Raw genomic sequence first — 17,904 nt, forward strand, 5'->3', positions numbered from 1 at the left:
AGGACTGCTGGGACCCCACCAGTTCCCACCCATGGAGCGGCAGGCACTCATTTTCAGGGTAACCCAGAAGACACTACCATTTCAGCAGCAAAAGTGGAAAAGCAGGCTTTTAAGATATTGCTAAAATTTCCCCGTATCATCTTAACACATAAATGGTTTGGCCTTTAAGAGTTTTCTGAAGGAAAAAACGCAGCATGTCTTTGGGATGGAGTCTCTGCTCCCTTGACAACTGCTCTTACTGCTGCCTCAGAGCAAAGCAGGGAAAGAGAGAGAAGCAAGAGGAGGGGAAAGCAAGCTTAAACAAGGGTGAATAAACTCAGTATCTGGTTGCATGTGCCTAGGAACTAGATTCAGGAAAAGAGCAAGAGGAAAAACAATAAAAGGATTAGGCAGGGCAAACATGGGCAGGTGGAGAAGCAGGGAGATGAGGAGCTGCAGGAGAAATGAGAAACTGGTCCCACAGCCTGGGCTAGCAAATTCTCACAGAATATCTGGGTTCTGCCGGTGGACAACCATGCAGATCTCCTGTCGTGTTCCTTGCTTCTGTGCTGAGAGGAAAGACCAGAGGAGGAGGATGAGGATGGGAAATTCCATCCCACTCTGTGAGTGACTGTGGCAGATTGCTGCTGCACTCAGGTGGCATTTACACAACAGAGTGAAAACTGACAGTGGCTCAGGCCCATCTGAGGTATGAAGTTAGTTTTTGAGGCTGTAACCACTGCTCGCTGTAAATGAGCTACTCCAGCCAATACGCACTAACCTCACTCACTCATGCTCACAGGTGAGAGGTCCCGAGGAAAGCCCACTCACCGTGCTGCTGCAGCCAGCAAAACAGGCAGATAAGTATGTGACCCCATCTGCCCCACAGACTGGAGTGAAGGAATCAGTTTGGCATTCACAGTTGTTATTGCAGGGGGAGTATGGGTCCAGAGATGAGGTTGGAGTTGAGCTGTAAGAGAAACAGAAAGAGAAATTAATGGGCAGTGTGATAGTATCAGCCAGCGTTTGCAATTGTTCCCACACAAAAATAGCTTTGAAGGCAGGTAGTTAAGGCAAACAAATTACAAAAAGCCATGGGCAGGCTATCTGGGTCCCAGCTTCAAGAAATCCAGGCTACAACTTCTGCATGGGGTCAGAAATGTGATGGCCACTGTCCCTCTGCAACAGAGAATCTAATGCAAGGCTTGGGCTGCCTTGTTACCCCAATGAGAAGCTCCAAGGAAACCCAAAGAGATGCTGTGGAGATTGCTTTGCACTTTTTTAGAACAGTAACTGTGAGGAGCTGAGAGTTTGAAGTTGTCGTCTTCTAAAGAGTCACTACTGCATACCAAGGAGCATCAGAAAAGAAAATACACCAGAAAAAAAAATACAGAATAACTCTTTCCAAGTCCTGTGAATGCTACAGGGCACCGTGTGCCTCATTTCTCCCGTTAAAATGGGCCTGGAGCCGTACATACTCTTCCCTCACCGTATCTGAATTTCCAGGCATCTAAAACCTGGTTCTACAAATTCCCCTCAGGCACTTAAACAAATGTACAAAGCAGTGCATGTCCTTTGCTGCCAGGAGAAACCAGATGGTGTACTGGACCCAATTCTATGTAGCTGGTCATAGGTGCAGAATCAAGTCTGGCACCTTTCAATTCAGTTTGACCAATGCAGTAACGCTGTTGTTAGCTGCAGGTACTCAACTCGCACAGTGACAAGTGGCATGAAAACATTCCAAACTCAGAGCCCTGTATGACACTGCCTTTATATGCTGGCTCTATATGGTTGTCTAAGGGCCAGTGCTGCCTGAAGGCTGCCTGTTAAGGACAGTAACATGGCATTTATGCTGGTAAGGCTGTGTGAGACCTTGAAACTCTCTGCGGACTCACTTGTTTCCATAGGGAACAGTAACCCCTGCCACAGGTCCTGTGTCACATCCCAGGAACAGGAAAGACACGTAGCAAGCTGTGGACACCAGGTTCACCAGCATGGCCATCCTGATGGCTCCCAGAGCAGACAGGCTGAGCTTCTTCACCAAGAGGCCACCCAGGAATATGCCCAGACACGCACATGGGATTGCTGTCATTCCTGCAAGAAGAAAGATCAGTTAGCCAGAAGCGTGAGCAAGGCTCAGTGAACCACACTATTACAGCTTTTTACTTTCCAGCAGACATCTGTGCACTAGCATGGGGAAAACTTGCAATGACCAACCGCTGGAGTAGCACCAAGCTGGAGTTGCCCAAAAAGAGAGAAATGGATGCAAATGTGTATGCTGCCTTGCACAGAGGAACTGGAATCTTCTTCCAGTTCTTGTCAATACTGGGGGGAGATGCCAAAATTGCTGAGGATGGCTCACCTTAACCTAAGCAGCAGCATCTCTAATGCTTCCTGCAACAGCTGGCAGACAAAGTTAAGAATTTTCTGAGGTGTCTAGAGGCTTTGAATGAGCCCTGCTTGGTATACTTCACAGCAGCCTGATCTTCAAAGATTAGGCAATAGTTGCATTTGAAAATATGAAGTCTTCTTTAAAGAATCTTCTTAAACTGTGAGATGCAAAATCACTGCCAGAAGTGATTAACTTTCCAGGCACAGAAAGTCATCATCACACTAAGCTTGTCTGGGTTAACTCTTATCCCTTTGCTGCCAGTTATACTCCAGACTTTACCTACCTGGGCTAAGCTTAGAAGTGCATCCAAATCCTGGCATTTCTGGACCCCCATAAATACCACGTGGGAAATCTGGTAGCAACTTTGTTTAAATTAAACAAGTTGTTGTGAGGACTACGGATGTATCAAAGTCTCCTTTCCCACTGCTAGGTCCGAAGCAGGACGTGCTCTGGCTCATAAGTGATTCCCTCCTTGCTGACCATCCAGCTGTACTGACATGTTCACTGGCCAGGCATCTCCCACCAAACAGTATAGTGGTTTTCCTTCTCCCAGTGGGTCAACAGTGAAATTGCTTTCCTTTGTCAAGGCTTTAATTTTCAGGAAAGATGGAAGAGCCTAACATCTTTGAGACCTCTGGCCTTCTGTCATATCCAACCAAAATTCAGCAGTGAGTTCCTATGTTGCCAGACAAGGCAAGATTGACTGCAGGGGATTGTTTCTTTTGGAAAACCAGGCCCAAACCAGAAGGTATCAATGAGTTCAATGGGAAAATTAACTGTCAGGAGACCAGCTTGCAAGCCCCTCATTTTGGTATTAAGATCCACCCATTTCATGATGTTCCCGTTTTTGACGGATCACTGCCAGCTGCCCATCTGGCGAGCTGTAGTTGTAGATCATCATCCAAGATCAACCTGTAGATATCTTAACTGGGTGCTGCTGAGAGAACGGCTGTCGTAAACAGATCACTGGGCCTGCTTAGGAATGAGCAGCAGGAGAAAACAAATTAAGATCCTGTGTGTGCATCAGTATCCTGACAGAGAATGAGTGAATATTGAGAAATACATGTATGAGAAACTGCAGCAGCATAGCATGGTCAGAGAGAAAGGGCATTTGAAAGACAACTAACCTGTAACAGCTTGAGTATTCAAACTGCTGATTGCATTCCCACCACTTCCACTCCAAGGGGAATGGAGGGACTAGCAGGAGAAACTGGGCTTCCTAACCCAGATGGAGATGGGCTGGAGAATTCTGTGATACCTAAACCACAAGACAAGCAGTTTGCTGGGCAGCCCTGTCGCTCAGCAAGCCACTGCAGTCTTGGGCAACCAAATGGCCCGGTTTGGTTGGGATTTCTGCTGCACTTCAGGGCCACCACAGACCTTCATACGCTGGCTGTATCATACCACTTCTCACACAAGGGGCTTGGCTACAGGGGAAGTGACTGCAGTGGGCTGCGGTGGAGAGTGCAGTCGAGGAGGAAGGATGCTGGAGGTCTGCTCTGGCCCCTGCAGGCAAGGTACAGCTGGAGCCCTGTCCTACCACTTAGGGACACATTTCTAGACATTGGGCAAGTCACTTTTTGGACAGTCTAACCAGTGAGACAGGTTGAGGTAACCAGCCACGCTGAACACCTTTAAATGCCTTTTGATGCAGAAGATTTGATGGCCCCTGTGGTTACTCACCCAGGAGCTGGTTGGCAGATGAGGTGGTGAGGTTGAACTGCTGCTCCAGGTACTTTCCCAGGAAGGCGGCGAAGCCGGCCACCACCGCGATCTCCATGCAGGCTGCCAGGATGATACAGGTGAAGACGGGATTGGAGAGCAAGTGCTTAGTTACTTTGGGGATCACTAGAAAAGAAGAAAAAGGGAAAAGTGTTTTTTGTGTAGGCTCTGCTTGAGGTGCTAGAGGTGCCTTGCTGCTCTCCTGCAGGACAAACTCACTTAAACCTGGAGTAATTTTCTGTTCTGCACAGACAAGCTCATTGAAAGCAGCAACACCAGAACAAAGTGAAACACCAAAATGGTGTCATCTACAGATTCAGATACCAGGGGAGTGCAAAAAGAAGTCACCTGTTGTTATGTTTACATCTTACAGATGATTTTGAAATTTTGAAGGATGAATGTTTTCCAATACTGCTTTTGTTCCCCCCCCAGGGAAGTCCATCAAAGCCTAGTGTTCTCTTCCTCCTCCTTTCCCTATCTGCTCCCCATGAAAAACGCTAAATCAGCCAGTGGGCGTCACCAGTGCTGTACTCAGCACCACGCAGATTCTTGTAAGCTTTCAGACACAAGCTAACCCAGCTCACACTTGGCCTTTCCTTCTCCTGCCATCCAGATTTGTATCATATTCCCATGTAACACTGGCTCACTTGCTGAGGGACACCTTCATGTAGCACATCTGGGTGCAACCTGAAATGCTCCTGCTTAGCCTGGGGCCACGGCCACCCATGGGCATAAGGGACTTTATGACTGGGACAGGCACGCTAGCCCGTGTATCCTCCGTATAACCCAGAGCTTCACCAGCCAAGCAACACCTTCCATGCAGACCCTACCAGTTGTGGTGGTTGCAAGGGTGAAAGAGGACGTATTCACTGTGTAAGATGCATGCACACTTGCTTTAGTTTCATGAACCATTGGCTCCTTCCCCCTGCCCCGAATCATTAGCGTCCAGAGTCCTCTTCTCCAAGCCTGCCTCCATTTCCGATAAGCAAACATGAGTTACCTTACAAAGGAAAATCTGACTAATGAATCAGATAGCACATTTTCTACTTCAGCGAACATTTTAATTATTGCCGAGATAACACAGCTTGAAGAGCATCCCAGTACAGAAGACAGCCTTGCTTTGTCTCAATACCTGATGACTAATTTCTCCCTGAATTAAATGTGAAAATCATTAAGTTTGAAAATTACCTCGCTGAAGTGTAGTGAAGCCTCAACGGACCCCTATTTGCATTTTGAAAATCCATCCCCCACAACCCCTATAGTGTACCAGGGTCTGGCAGATGATAGTTTTCTCTGGTGTTGGCTTCTGTTTTCCCTTAGGGCTTTTTTTTGGTGCAAAATCTAATTGCACTGGCCTCAGCAAATGAATGCACAGCTCTTTGTCAAGGCTCTCCTTGGTCCCCCTTGGTTCTTTCTTGGGCAGGGGGCAGGAGGGTTATAATTAGGTTTGATCTAACCTTTTTGGATAGGGCCATTCCACAGTTCCTGGTCTCTTTAAATCACAGTTTTTTTTTCACGCTGTATAAAATTCTTGATTCCTGAGGATTTGCTGAACATAATGAAGGTGCAGGAGGCACAGTATTCTTTAGTAGAACAGGGGGAAAAGAAAAAAAAAGGAAAAAAGTACTGGGAGGGAGAAACGGGGGTGGGAGGATTCAGATGTGGATAGATCTCAGAAGCTACCTGCTGCCTCCTTCAGTTCTTTGGTGGCCACCTACAGAATTTCTCCTTCTTGCCAGGAAAAGGAAGGAAAATGCAAAGGTGGACTTGGCAGTGCTGAACTTGAAAAGCTGTATTTAAGGTATTAATGCCTGCTGTGCCCCTGGAGTTCAGTTTGTTCAAGATTAATGGATTCCTCGAGATGTAGCTTTGTGCCAACTCAAATGCAAAGACACAAAGGTCTACCTTTAACTTCATCCACCAAATAATAACAACGACGGCCTGTCTTTTGCAGGAGGGAGTTAAAGAGCATGGACATTTATTTCTGAATTTGGCAAGGCTGGTACCCAATCATCATGCATTACCAAGGTCAAAATCCACCCTTCGTACTTGGGGGTGGACAGCAAAAGTTTTGCAGAGTTATTGCACCACCTCACACAAGAGAGGAGGCCCTTGTGATTGCCTTGCCTGGCAGTGTTGGGCGACAAGTGCCATCACTTCATCACTGCTTCTCCTCCTTGCGTGTGTGTCTTCTGGGACAGATTCTGTCCTTCACTTTATGTCTGACCACTGTTTACTGCAACAGGGCTCTCTAACAGCTGGAGGGTATTAACACAAAACCTAGTGCACCGAGTGCAGAGGCGATGCCAGCAATGCCTGGCAGCCTCCAACATCTCCTCAGCCAGGACCAGCCTGTTCCCTTTCACTTCCTACGGGAAATGACAGGATGCTCCCCATAGAAATGAACATCCTTTCATCTTGCTACTGCCGCCCATTAAGATGAATCATTTGACACCTGTTGCTGCCTTATCTGTCTCAGTTCTTGGGGTGAAATACCTCTGGGAACAAGATTAAAAGTCAGCAATGAAGTTTAAACATCTCTTAATAGGCTAGAGTGATGTGCATTCAGCTGCCTGGCAGATGGTCCTGGGTGAGAAGGGGAAATGGAAAATGTCTGATGGGGGACAGTAAAGCCCTGGGGAACAGAACAGCTAAGGACAGCACTTCTTCACGGGAGCTGAGCCCAGCAAAAGTAATAATAAATGTTACTTTGCACCTTGTTGGCCCAGAGGTTAGCTGAACACTTTGTAGCAGCACTTTGTTGCTGTAAATCTGAGGTTGAAGCCCATTCACCAAATGGGGAAAGGGAAAGAGTCTCAAAAGTCCTCTTGGAGAACCCATGAGCTGTATCAGACACAGCACAGAAAGACTCACCCTCCCATGCTCAAAAAGACCAGCTCATTTAACATTCTTCTCCCAACGCACCCAACACACTACAGAAACAATGGCAGAAAAGCGATTCTCATTGCCATGGCAAGATACTCCAAGAACAAGAAATCTCAGCCTCTTTTCACTGAAGTACTTAAACCCCAACTCTTCAGACCATCCACATGCAGTGTTGGTCACAGGATCATCCATAGATTGGAAGGGACCCAAGGAGAATGTCCCAAAGCTCTCCAACACCCCTGGCAATCCCTTGACTTCTCATCTTTTAACACCACAAGCAACACCCATGCCAAGGCATGAAGCATCCTCGCTATCTCCTGCTGTGGGGCCAGCTGTGGGTGACAGGCCACGGGCTGGACAGGCAAACACACTTATGTACACCAAGTAGCTTTGATTTGTCACTAAACATCAGGGAGTACCAGGGATAATTGGCAACCTCATTACATGAGGTTTAACTACTCTCCAGAAACGACAAACTATAATCATCACGTTGGTGCTTGAAATGAATTGTTTGGAACATTACAATCACCAGGGCCCCTTTTTCCAGTTGGAGCACCCTACAGAGACATGTTTTCAATTTGCAGTAAAGATGAGGAACACAGAAAGCAAAGTAATAAATTAGAGGGAGGTTTACAGCCCAGTCCACCTAGGACAGTGTGGCAAGGGAAAGGCAAAATGTATGTTGAGCCAAAATGCTACTTTCTAATAGCAACGTAGGCAGCAAGCCTCGGATCCCAACAGGAAACAAAAGGCAAAATCTCCACCTGGCTTGAGGAATAAGGGATGAAGAAAACAGTGCAGGCAACAAGAAGAAAATACCTCCTGAAAAGAGGCAGCTCCTATAAAAGAGACGACGGAGTAAGGCAAGAGTGCTGAAGGTATGTCAGGTGAGTTTAATATGCCAAAGTCCACGTGGCCTTGGCAAAATTAGTATCACAAAGGATGTGAAGGAAAAGGATGACACCTATGTCAGAGGCTTATTGACAGATAGACGCTTGAAGCAACAGTAACGTTCTCATACACGGATAGCAGGTCCTTCTAGTCTATCACCTTGCCTTCAGCAACCACCTTTGCTCAGCTTCAGAGGGGGACACAAACCTCCCTCACTCGTGTCATGGAGGTCACAGCAAGGCACAGTATCTTTGCAGAGACAAAGACAGACACACTCTCCCTGGCCTCAGCTGCTGCTCAGCTTCTGCCCCAAAGTGCACAGGCTGAAGGCCCTTCTGCACTACTAAAAGCTTCTGACAACAAGGATGTTGGCTTTGAAACAGCCAAAAGGAACCTGCCAACAAAGCCTGTACCCTCATAAAATCCCAGCAAAGGAAACTCGAAGACTAACAAGATCTGATGTGGGGCCTTCTATTATCACCCGCTGTTCCCCTACCTAAGGTTAGAATTTCACTTGCTTTCTAAAAGCAAGCCTTCTAGATGTTGGTATGGAGCCAAGACCCAAATCCAAAAGGGTATTAAGGTCTCAGTACTTGTCTAGATCTGGGCCAAAGACTCACCACTCTGGCCATGTATGAAGGTACAGATGGAGTCCTCTCCAGAAGGTTGTCATAATCACTCGTTAGAGTCATGCATTTAAAACTGTGTTGGCCATTAATCCTGCTCAGTCCTATGAACTCCCACCAAGAACTACAGGCTCTCCCAGCCCAGGACCCCCCCTGCACAGCTGGAAGCTTCTGGCCCAGTGCTACATGCCTGCTCCCAGAGAGCTCTTTTGGGGAGAGAAATCCAGGATTCAGACCAGCTCCCTCTCTAGGTATTCAGCAGATTGGTACACAGAGCAGGAAGGAACCGAACAGAAGACAAGACAGCTGTCAGCTGTACATCCCAGCTCTCCTACGCTCTTGGAAATGAAGCTGGACAGAAACCAAAATGTTTCCAAATCTAGGGAATTTGCAGTTTTGAAATTCATTTAATTCCACAGTGAGTTTTCTTCTAATTCCTCGTGAATGAGCTCCTCTCTCCAAACCTGAAGGATTCTGTATCATTTTAAATCCTTTTAGGTTTTTAATCTCTCTTGCTAGACAGACAGGAGAATGTAATGAATTTCTGGTTTAAATCACTGAAAAACAAAATGCACTTAGAGCAGAATGTTCCAGGGGTGTTAAAGATAAAGCCAAAGAAGCATTCTGAAACCAATTTTCGTCAGAACTGACCACTCAATTCAGTGCCATTTCTGTATTAAAATATAAAGAAAGATTTTAATAAAGTATTTCCAAGCACGTCCTGGAGCAGGTGGTGGGTTAGAGGCAGCGTGTTAACACCAAGTGAGGGCAGATGCTGGACAGACAGGAGCAGAAGGCACAGGTGCCCTGACACAGCTGAGCATCATCTCTGGTCCCGAATAGCAGAGAGGTCCCCAAGGCAGATCAGAGGTAGGAAAGCAAAGCTTTGCCCCCAGGACAGTAAGGACTGCTGCAGCCCATGCCTGAAGTGCTTTCACGGACCATACGGAGAGCACAGGGCTGGAACAACCCTGCCAGTCTGCCAGCTGAGAGCAAAGAGCAATGGCAGCATTTATCCATCCTCCCCCTGCTATTAATCCTTCACTTCCACACGCTCCCAAATGGATTTGCATTGCTTAACTGAAATACTAATCAGGTAAAGCTGTGCAGCATTCATATGTCAGTTAAGCAATGACAAGCACCTCCCAGGACTGCCCCATAGCCTTCTTGCATGAGCCACCATGCCCCTGTGCAGAGCTGCTGTGGCAGCCACCCACCGCCTCTGCTGCCTTTGACTCCCTCTTCACCTTGTGCTATTCAAAGGCATGGTTTCTGTTCAGAGTTTGAAGTTCCTCCTAAGGATGCTTCTTTTCCTGGTATGAAAATATCCCACAGGAAAAGATGTCATGACTTCCCAAAAGCTGGGCCCTTCCTCCTGTTCAGACCTTGACAGAGATGTAAAACACTTTGACGCTTTGAGCAGGTTGCTTTTATATTAGTGCCAGCTTTTCTGTGTGCTAAGGCTAGAGAAAGCCAAGGAATCTCACGCAACCCTGCATCTCACTGTCTTTCAGCAGATCTTGTAGCGTATCGAGCATCCTCCTACGTGCCAGCCACGCCATGTCACTAGCGGACAGCTGTGACCCAGCTGGGAGCATGTCCCCAGCTGACAACGCCCCGCTTCTGCTCCTGCCATGTCCACTCACTTGCGGCAGTCACCGCAAGGTTTGCAAAAAAACCAAACAAACCAAAAAAAACCCAAAACCAAAACCAAGAGTAAAATGAAACCCCTTCAACAGGCAAAAAGGAGCCTCAGTTCAGCCTCTAAGGATGCTGTCGATGCCAAGTGTGTTTGTGCAATCAGCCCAGAGAAACAAAACAACTCTTCCTCCCTGCACTGTGCGTGAGATATGGACCATCCACACCTCCATGCAGACACAGACTTACAGCCGGCACGCGCCTGCCCAGGACTGAGCTGCAGAGACAACACTCGCTGAAAAGGAGTCAGCATGATAGCCGTACAAACCCGTGAGCATTTCCACCCCCACCCCCCGTACAGATACATATCTGCTATTTAGCTTCACAAATACATGCAAATCCAAGCCTAGAGCCCATAATACAACAGAAGACACAACTGTGCATGCACATATATATTTTAACCTTTGTATATAACTACCAGTCCTTTTTGTCCTAGGAAAAAGGCAATCTAACTTTCCCCAAAGGAAACTGTACAATCAACAAACAGATTGAGAATACTAGGTCCTGCCACATAGGAATGCATATATGTTTCAGCTGCTGGCAAAATAACGTATATACACAGCAAGATTCAACCCATCACCTTAAACACTGCTCATGAGGAATGAGTGAGGCACGTTTGCCTTCCCTTGCGGTACCTGTCTGAACATCTCCAGGCAGGCACTTTAGCAAACATGACTCTTGACCACATTCTGACTGTGACAATAGTGGCAAGGGACTTGAAAGGAGATGTCAGCTACCAACATTGTGTCGTCTGTGACAGACTCAAAGGCATAAATAAAAAGGTCATCCCCTGTCTTATTTGATGTGATGTAAATTGTATTTAAAAGTCCATCTACAAAGAGAATTCTGGAATACTGACTGATCCGAAATGGGGTTACCTGCAATGAAAAGGTTAACGTGGAAGACTGCGGTGCCTCCTGATGTATTCAATACTTTGAAGCGTATGGATGTGGCAGTTTAATTTCTCTACTTCAATGAGCAACAGATGCTATAGAAATCACCCCATGGCCTCCCTGTGGGCAAGAAGCTCAGCTTGCTCTGCACCATCCTTGGGCAGAACTGCTGCCCCTCCATGCAGCAAGGACGTGCTGTATTCTTTCATTTTTCTATATGAAAACCTGCAAAAATTTTCAGCGCCCATTCAAAAAACTCAGTGGCCAGAAGCAGATGTGCACAACAAAAACCACAGAATTATCCAGATGGACGTACCATGGGAAAAGCCCATTCCTCAAACGTGAGAAAATCCTTGCAACAAGGATGAAGAAATTAATTTTACAGACAAATTGTCAAACTATTTATCCCTTCACCTTTCTTCTGAATTGTCTCATCAAGTCAAAATTTCACCTCTTTGACCTTCCCTTAATGAACAACCACACCAACTATTCACGGCCTTTTTGCATTTAAGAAAACACTTTTTCCTCCCCAAGTCTCTTTTTCCTTCCCACCCGCACCTCATTCAATTCCCAATTAAGGCGACTGCACAGGGAGTAAGTGATTTTGTTCCCACTTACCTAAATGCACTAGGCAGTAACGAAACCTGCTCTGCCACAGTGCCAGAGAGTGGGCAGCAACCACCAGTGCTCCAGGACCACCTTCTCAGAAGAAGGATTTTCCAGTGCAGCCTACAGGAAGGATATCTGCCCACGCTCTCCCACGAAATGGTGGATGCTTAGATAACCTTAATTAGAGCCAGGTCCATTTCCAACACTGCAGAACATGATGTGGTGTTTTCTACTCTAATGTGCTGCAAGCCATGCTCTGCCCTGCCACGTTGCTGCTGTTCTGGGCTGGTATCTACCTCCTCTCCATCCCAGTTTAAGAGCTGTGGTGGTGTCCAGCACTCATTGCTTTGTATCTGGGATTGCACTAAGCTGCAGCTCAGATGCTGCAAGCTCCCAGTTTCTTTTAACCGCCCTTGCTGGCTCGTTCTTTGTTTTGGGAGGCAGAGAGGAGCAGGACAGTAGACTGGAGAGAAGTTCACAAATTGCCCTGGCAACTATGTTCCCCTTCATTTTTTTTTATCAACTCTGCAGGACTATCATGCATTTCTGAAGCTTTGTAGTTTAAAAAAAACCACCCAAACCTTTCAAGTGGAACAGTCTCTCTTTAAAATGAGGACAATGCCAGAGATAATTAGAAGCTAGGGACTCGAATTTTCAGGACGCTGAGGGTTTTTTTGGGATTTTCTTGGAGGTAGAGGTAGATAGCCCAAATCAGAGACCAATTATAAATCCAACCAGCTGCTGACTCTCACAGAAAACGTGACAAGAGCCAGTGCCTCACCTCGCAGCTGCTGAAGGCAGGTCGTGCTACTCTCCCCGTCCAGCGCGTGCCGCAGGACCCCGTTGCTTGGCTTGGGTCTCTCATATTCCCTCTCGGGAAGCATGGCCTGCGCGCTCTCCCCAGCGTGCTCCGGCCGCGGGGGCAAGGACTGCGGGAACCCGAACATCGGCAGGGACGAGAAGAAGAGTAAGGCACCACACAGCAGGAAGCCTCCCCACCATGCACCAATCCACCGAGGGTCATCTGGGGTTATGTCCAGCTTACCTGCAATGGGACACACACACGTCAGTGACTTGGCTGTACGGAGGGGAAGACAACAGTGTTAACGCTCTTGTAGGCAGGAAGATGGTTGTTGGGGGTTTTGTTGGGTGATGATGGGCTCCCAGACACAAAGTTGGGACCCACAGGGCATCCCACACCCCTCATCCAAGAGGACTCACCACCTTGCCTATCTAGATGGTACATCCAGTTCTGCAACACCCTGTAATCAAGAGCTTCTCTCCAGTGTTTCTGGCTCCGCCAGTTCTAGGAAGCTGTCATATACCAGTCAGTGTCCCTGTGCTGGCACCGAGGTTTTGGACATCACTATCCCAGTGTGTCTAATGTGCACAGCTGACATACCTACTGGCACAAAGACCTGCACAGAGAAGCAGCAGCACAGACAAGGACACTGCATCTCCGTCCTGGCTTATCCTTTTTTCCAGTAGGTCAATGCTCTCCCTGCTTTGACTTCACAGCCCTTTTCAGCAAAGGAGAGATGGGCATTTGGGCTTTATGGGCACCTGTGACTGTGTGGAGGGTGAAACAGTCTGAACTATTGGAAAAGAAACGCACCCACTGTATCAAATGGGCTCAGAAAGGTAGAGAAATCATCAGAAAATGCAGAAAAGTGAAGTAAAAGGCAGGAGTATCCTGTAGGTCATCACTCAGCAGAGATAAGGAAAAAAGAGGCTCTGGAGTCAGTCTGGTGGAATAAAAACAAGCTGAAGGAGAGAAAAAGCTGTATTCCTAACAGCCATCTCGCTGCCACAGCCACTCTACAAGCTGACGGAGGGTGCCCGGTGCTGAAGTTGACTCCCAGTGGAGACCTGGGTCCGCATGGCTGGAATAACAAACTCCTCCGTTCACGATGTCTGGTTACCACTGCTCTGAAAAATCTGTCTCAAGTGAGGCAATCAAGCTGTCTCTCAAGCACAGACGGAAGGAAACTCTTTTCTCCTTGGGGAAAATAACTCAAATTAGCTCTCAAACATATACGAAGCTTGAAAAATAGCATTCTAGAGGGACAGGATTCTTCTGCTGTTATTTCATCCTGCCTGAAGTGCATTTTTTTCAGGTTCTTGGGAACACAGCCATGTGAAGAGCCATCTGAACCAAGGTCTTCTTCATATCCCCTTCCTAAAACAGGTCCTGTACGGAGGGCAGCGCAGCAGTGTGTCCTGGCATCCCACATCTCCTACCTGAAACAGGGAGCAGGACAGGGCTCAGCCCTCTGGAGCTCAGTCTCCTCGTGCGACCCCGAAGCTGCAAGGCAGAGCCTGCTGCAACAAGAAAACTTTTTCCTATCCAAAAATAGACAGAGGCCATGTGTGCCCCAGTCTTTGCATGACAGCGATGGACCATGGCCAAAGCCAGTTGGACCTGCATCTGGAAAGCACTATACCCTCCCTATAAGCTGCTGAGCCACAGTCCCTCCAGGCTTCTCAATAATAACGCTCCACCATTCTCCTCAGTGGCTCTGTATTTGCCCGGGTCTTTTTGAGCTGTAAATATAAAGCTTATGTTAAAAATGGCCAGATCACATCAAATTAACTTTTTAACTAGTCCAGCATCTTGCCTCTAATGGTTACTAGCCACAGATGCCCAGAAAGCCCACAAGAATAAAGTCAACATATACCTGATATTATTCTTGCGATTTGTGGCTCAGGGACTTTCTAAGTTAGATTTGGTGTCATGTTCATTTTTTCTTCTCTAAACTAATCCAATTGTTTCTGAACCCATTTGTAGACTTCTAACACTCTATGGCGAGGGGTTCCACAGCTTCACCTACTAGAGAGAAGAAATATCTTCTTCTGCACATTCATATTTTGGAGTAAATTATACTTAATGGTCAAATATATAACAGGGTTAAAACCAGTTCCTCTGCCTCCAGAACCAAGCAAGTCTTTGGTGTATCTTTGCTAAAGTCGAAGAATGAAAAGGGGCCATGTGGTGTTTGACCAAGCTGCAGCTGAAAGTCTCAGCCATCAAAAATAATAATTATTTCCTGCTTGCTTGGTATTATCTAGATTTCTTCAGCTGCCACGTGCATACAAGACAAAGAGAAGGCAGTAGCACTCTTAGATTTGCACAATTCTGTTCTGAGTCCAGCAAGGTTCAACTCCATCCAAACGCATGCTGTGAAAGGTGTATTTGCCACATCATAGAACTGCAACGCACCCTGAAAGGGGAGAACACCCTTGCGGCAGGACAAGAACCTGTGGGATCAGACAGAGCTAAGAACTGTAGAAAAAGCATCTGAACAGCTACGGGAAAAGAACGAAGCACCAGGTTTGCAGTCTCCAGGCAAAGGGCTTGGGGAGCAGTGGGTGACAGCCTGTTACACATTGCCCTCTAATGGCAAAGAGTACATAGTGCGGGTAGCAATAAAAGCAAAGAATTTGTACGTTTTTCTCTAAAGACAACTTGCAAACGATTTGCTTGAACCCAAGTGCAAATTCAGGGTGAGCAATAATTAGCACTGCTTTGGGAAAAAGCAATAATGCTGTGGGACTGAACCTGTCCATCCAAACTGGGTCATTCGCAGAAGGTGCCGGGCATGGGTCTTACTGGTGTGTTCCATCAGAGACCCTGCACAGTCCTCCCAGGTCCTGGGGACGGCAGCTCTCTCTGGAACAGCCTCCCCGGCAAGACTATGTCCATGGCTAGCCCCTGTGTCCTGCCACAGTGGTATTTTAAGGCATCATCCAACAGCTGGGCTGAAACTCATCTCACAGGAGAAAAGCCCATGGATGGAAGAAATTTTAGCTACTACAAATCTGTTATCTATGGGGACAGAGTTGAAAACTTTTGAATCCCAATCATAAAACCCCTCTAAAAGTGACTCCCATAGGTGCAAGAGGCACTCAAGATGGAATGAGAAGCAGTTTCCTGCTTGGGAGCATCAACATTTTTGTCCTGCTGATACAACATTAGCATATTTGATTTGAAAAGAAACCCCAGTTCTCCTTACTTGTGTCAATGAAGACAGCATCCACATAGATTTTGGTACAGAAGGAGCCCAAGATAAATCCACAGGCTGGTCCAAATACCAGCATCGTAAACAGGATCCCTACAAGGAGAAAGAAAAGAGAAAATTAGTACTAGGTTCAGGTTATTCATTGCAATTTGTTCTGCTTCTCTCCTGCAAGATGCTATACTGATGCCAAACAGATAGGGCTATGTTTCTGTGTTGAATGCTTCAGGCAAAAGAGCACCCTAAATGTTTTTTGCTTTTCTATATCTCTTCATGGAAAAGAACAAATGGAACTGTGATAACGCTGAAGGATTTCTACTGAGCTGAGAAGACTGTGGACGTATACTGTGTTTGGTCAGCTGGCTGCTCTAAAAGATGTCTTACTCGAAAGCACAAAGTAAAGCAGACCTGCCTTCTCCCCACTGTGTAGTCTTGACCTTTGCCATCTCCAGCTAAACTCCTGGTAGACAGAGATATTTTCAGAATTTAGGGCCAGCAAATCTATAAAACGCAGCACTGTCACAGGCTGCTGGATAAAGTTCTTTTACAGAAGTAGGAGCATGCTTCCAAATCTGTGAAGTCCTTTTCTCCATTGTACCCAGACGGCAAATTTTCCCCAAGGCGCATGGCTCTTCCAGCCTCTCACATCTGCTCATTCCTCCTGCAAAACCTGCACGAAATTGCCAGTGTAATGCCAGGTGAAGAGCTATTGTGAGTAAAGTACTTATTTGCTTCAATACAATATTTAGATGCATTTATTCTCACTCCCATTTTGGCCCTGAAACAGGAAGACTACAGAACACCGCCAACTCTCAATTATCCAGAGCAGAAAGGCAGGGAGACACAAGGATAGTCCAGAAAAAGTAGTAGTAAAGATAACAGAAAAACATTTGTAAATTAGACAACAAGAAACATATTTGGTACCTTCATGTTTGGTACAGAAAACCAACAAGAAGGCCCCAAGAACCCTGTAAATGGCTTTCTGAAGGAAGCAGGGGCAAGTCTGAGCAGCACGGAGCAGAGCAAGCACCCGCTTGTTTGCTCTGGGGCACAGCACTGCTGAGGGACCTGTGTGCCCAGTGAGAGGGGCAGCTCTCCAGCACCCTTGGCCAGCGATGTGCCAGCCTGTGCTGCCATCAGCCTCGGTGTCGCTGTACTTCAGAAATGTTCCATGAAAGAGCACATTCGCATCTGGGTGCTTTGCTGACTCCCCTTCAGCAGTGGGGTACATCCCACATTTCTCTCCAAATCTCTCTGGGTGTGCTGCCCAGCATCTCGGTGCATTTGTAATACACTTCTTCACACCTATCTCAGCCCTCAAGTTCCTTAACTGGAAACTTTTAATTCCCAAGTTCTCTCTGTGCATTTCTCAGGAGCTAAAGAAATGATCAGAGCTGCAAAATATTGCCGGGAGACCACCAGCCTTATGCAAGGCAAACTGCACTGGCTGATGACAGCTTGGCCAAGCAGAGTAAGCCAGTATGGTCAGAAATAGCTTCAATTTCATTTAAAAAATGCAGAGTGCAAACTAATTCCTCCAGGTTTGTGGCACCGGGACCTGTCTGGATTAATAACTAGGTACGAAGCAACGGCAGCTCCAGCCAGCCAGTCATGCAGAAACCCAGTGCGTTAATACCTTCACGGCTACCATGTACAGAAGCAAGAGGGAGAAACAAAGGTGGAGGGAGGAAAAAAGTGTCAGGTCATATGAGCCCTAGTAACGAGTCACTGCTGTCAGGACAGTGGCAGAAGCTGCCAGCCCTTGCCCCTGTCTCAGCTAAACTCAAAGCTGCAGCAACGGCACCGCGTCGCAGCCCGTGCTGCCAGCTTAAATTAGTCCCCAGGGTCTCTGCCCATGATGTCCACATCAGCAGCAGAGCATGCCATCTCCCCTGCCACAGTCACCTTGTCCCTGGCCACTGGGTTTGTGCTCCACGATCAGCAATAAGTTGAGGTATTTGTGCACCTCAGTCAACAGAGCTGCTGAGGAAGCCTGTGTCTTGCTCTGCCAGGGATCTATAAAGCCTCACATGGGAGATCCCAGTCCCTGGTTACATGCAGAAGCACTTCATGGGATGTGAAATGAGGGAAGAGACAGGTCAGGAACGCAGGAAAAGCGATTTGTTTTCCCAGCACACCTAACACCCACCCCGCCCCCAGCCCCAAGCCCTGCCCCACTTTGGGCTATGAAG

At 47.1% G+C, this 17,904-nt stretch overlaps 1 protein-coding gene across 1 annotated transcript in view; it reads right to left on the minus strand.

Moving 5' to 3' along the window:
* SLCO3A1 (solute carrier organic anion transporter family member 3A1) overlaps positions 1–17,904 on the minus strand; it is a 144,672-nt gene that overhangs the window by 14,192 nt on the left and 112,576 nt on the right. Inside the window, exons 3-7 of the mRNA XM_040601820.1 lie at positions 15,710–15,808; positions 12,478–12,741; positions 4,055–4,219; positions 1,875–2,073; positions 811–949 (exon numbers count right to left, since the gene is read on the minus strand). Coding sequence (XP_040457754.1) covers positions 811–949; positions 1,875–2,073; positions 4,055–4,219; positions 12,478–12,741; positions 15,710–15,808 — 866 coding nt within the window. The remainder of the gene's footprint in view (positions 1–810; positions 950–1,874; positions 2,074–4,054; positions 4,220–12,477; positions 12,742–15,709; positions 15,809–17,904) is intronic.

Source organism: Falco naumanni, chromosome 7, assembly GCF_017639655.2.
Source record: "Falco naumanni isolate bFalNau1 chromosome 7, bFalNau1.pat, whole genome shotgun sequence".
NCBI lineage: Eukaryota > Metazoa > Chordata > Aves > Falconiformes > Falconidae > Falco > Falco naumanni.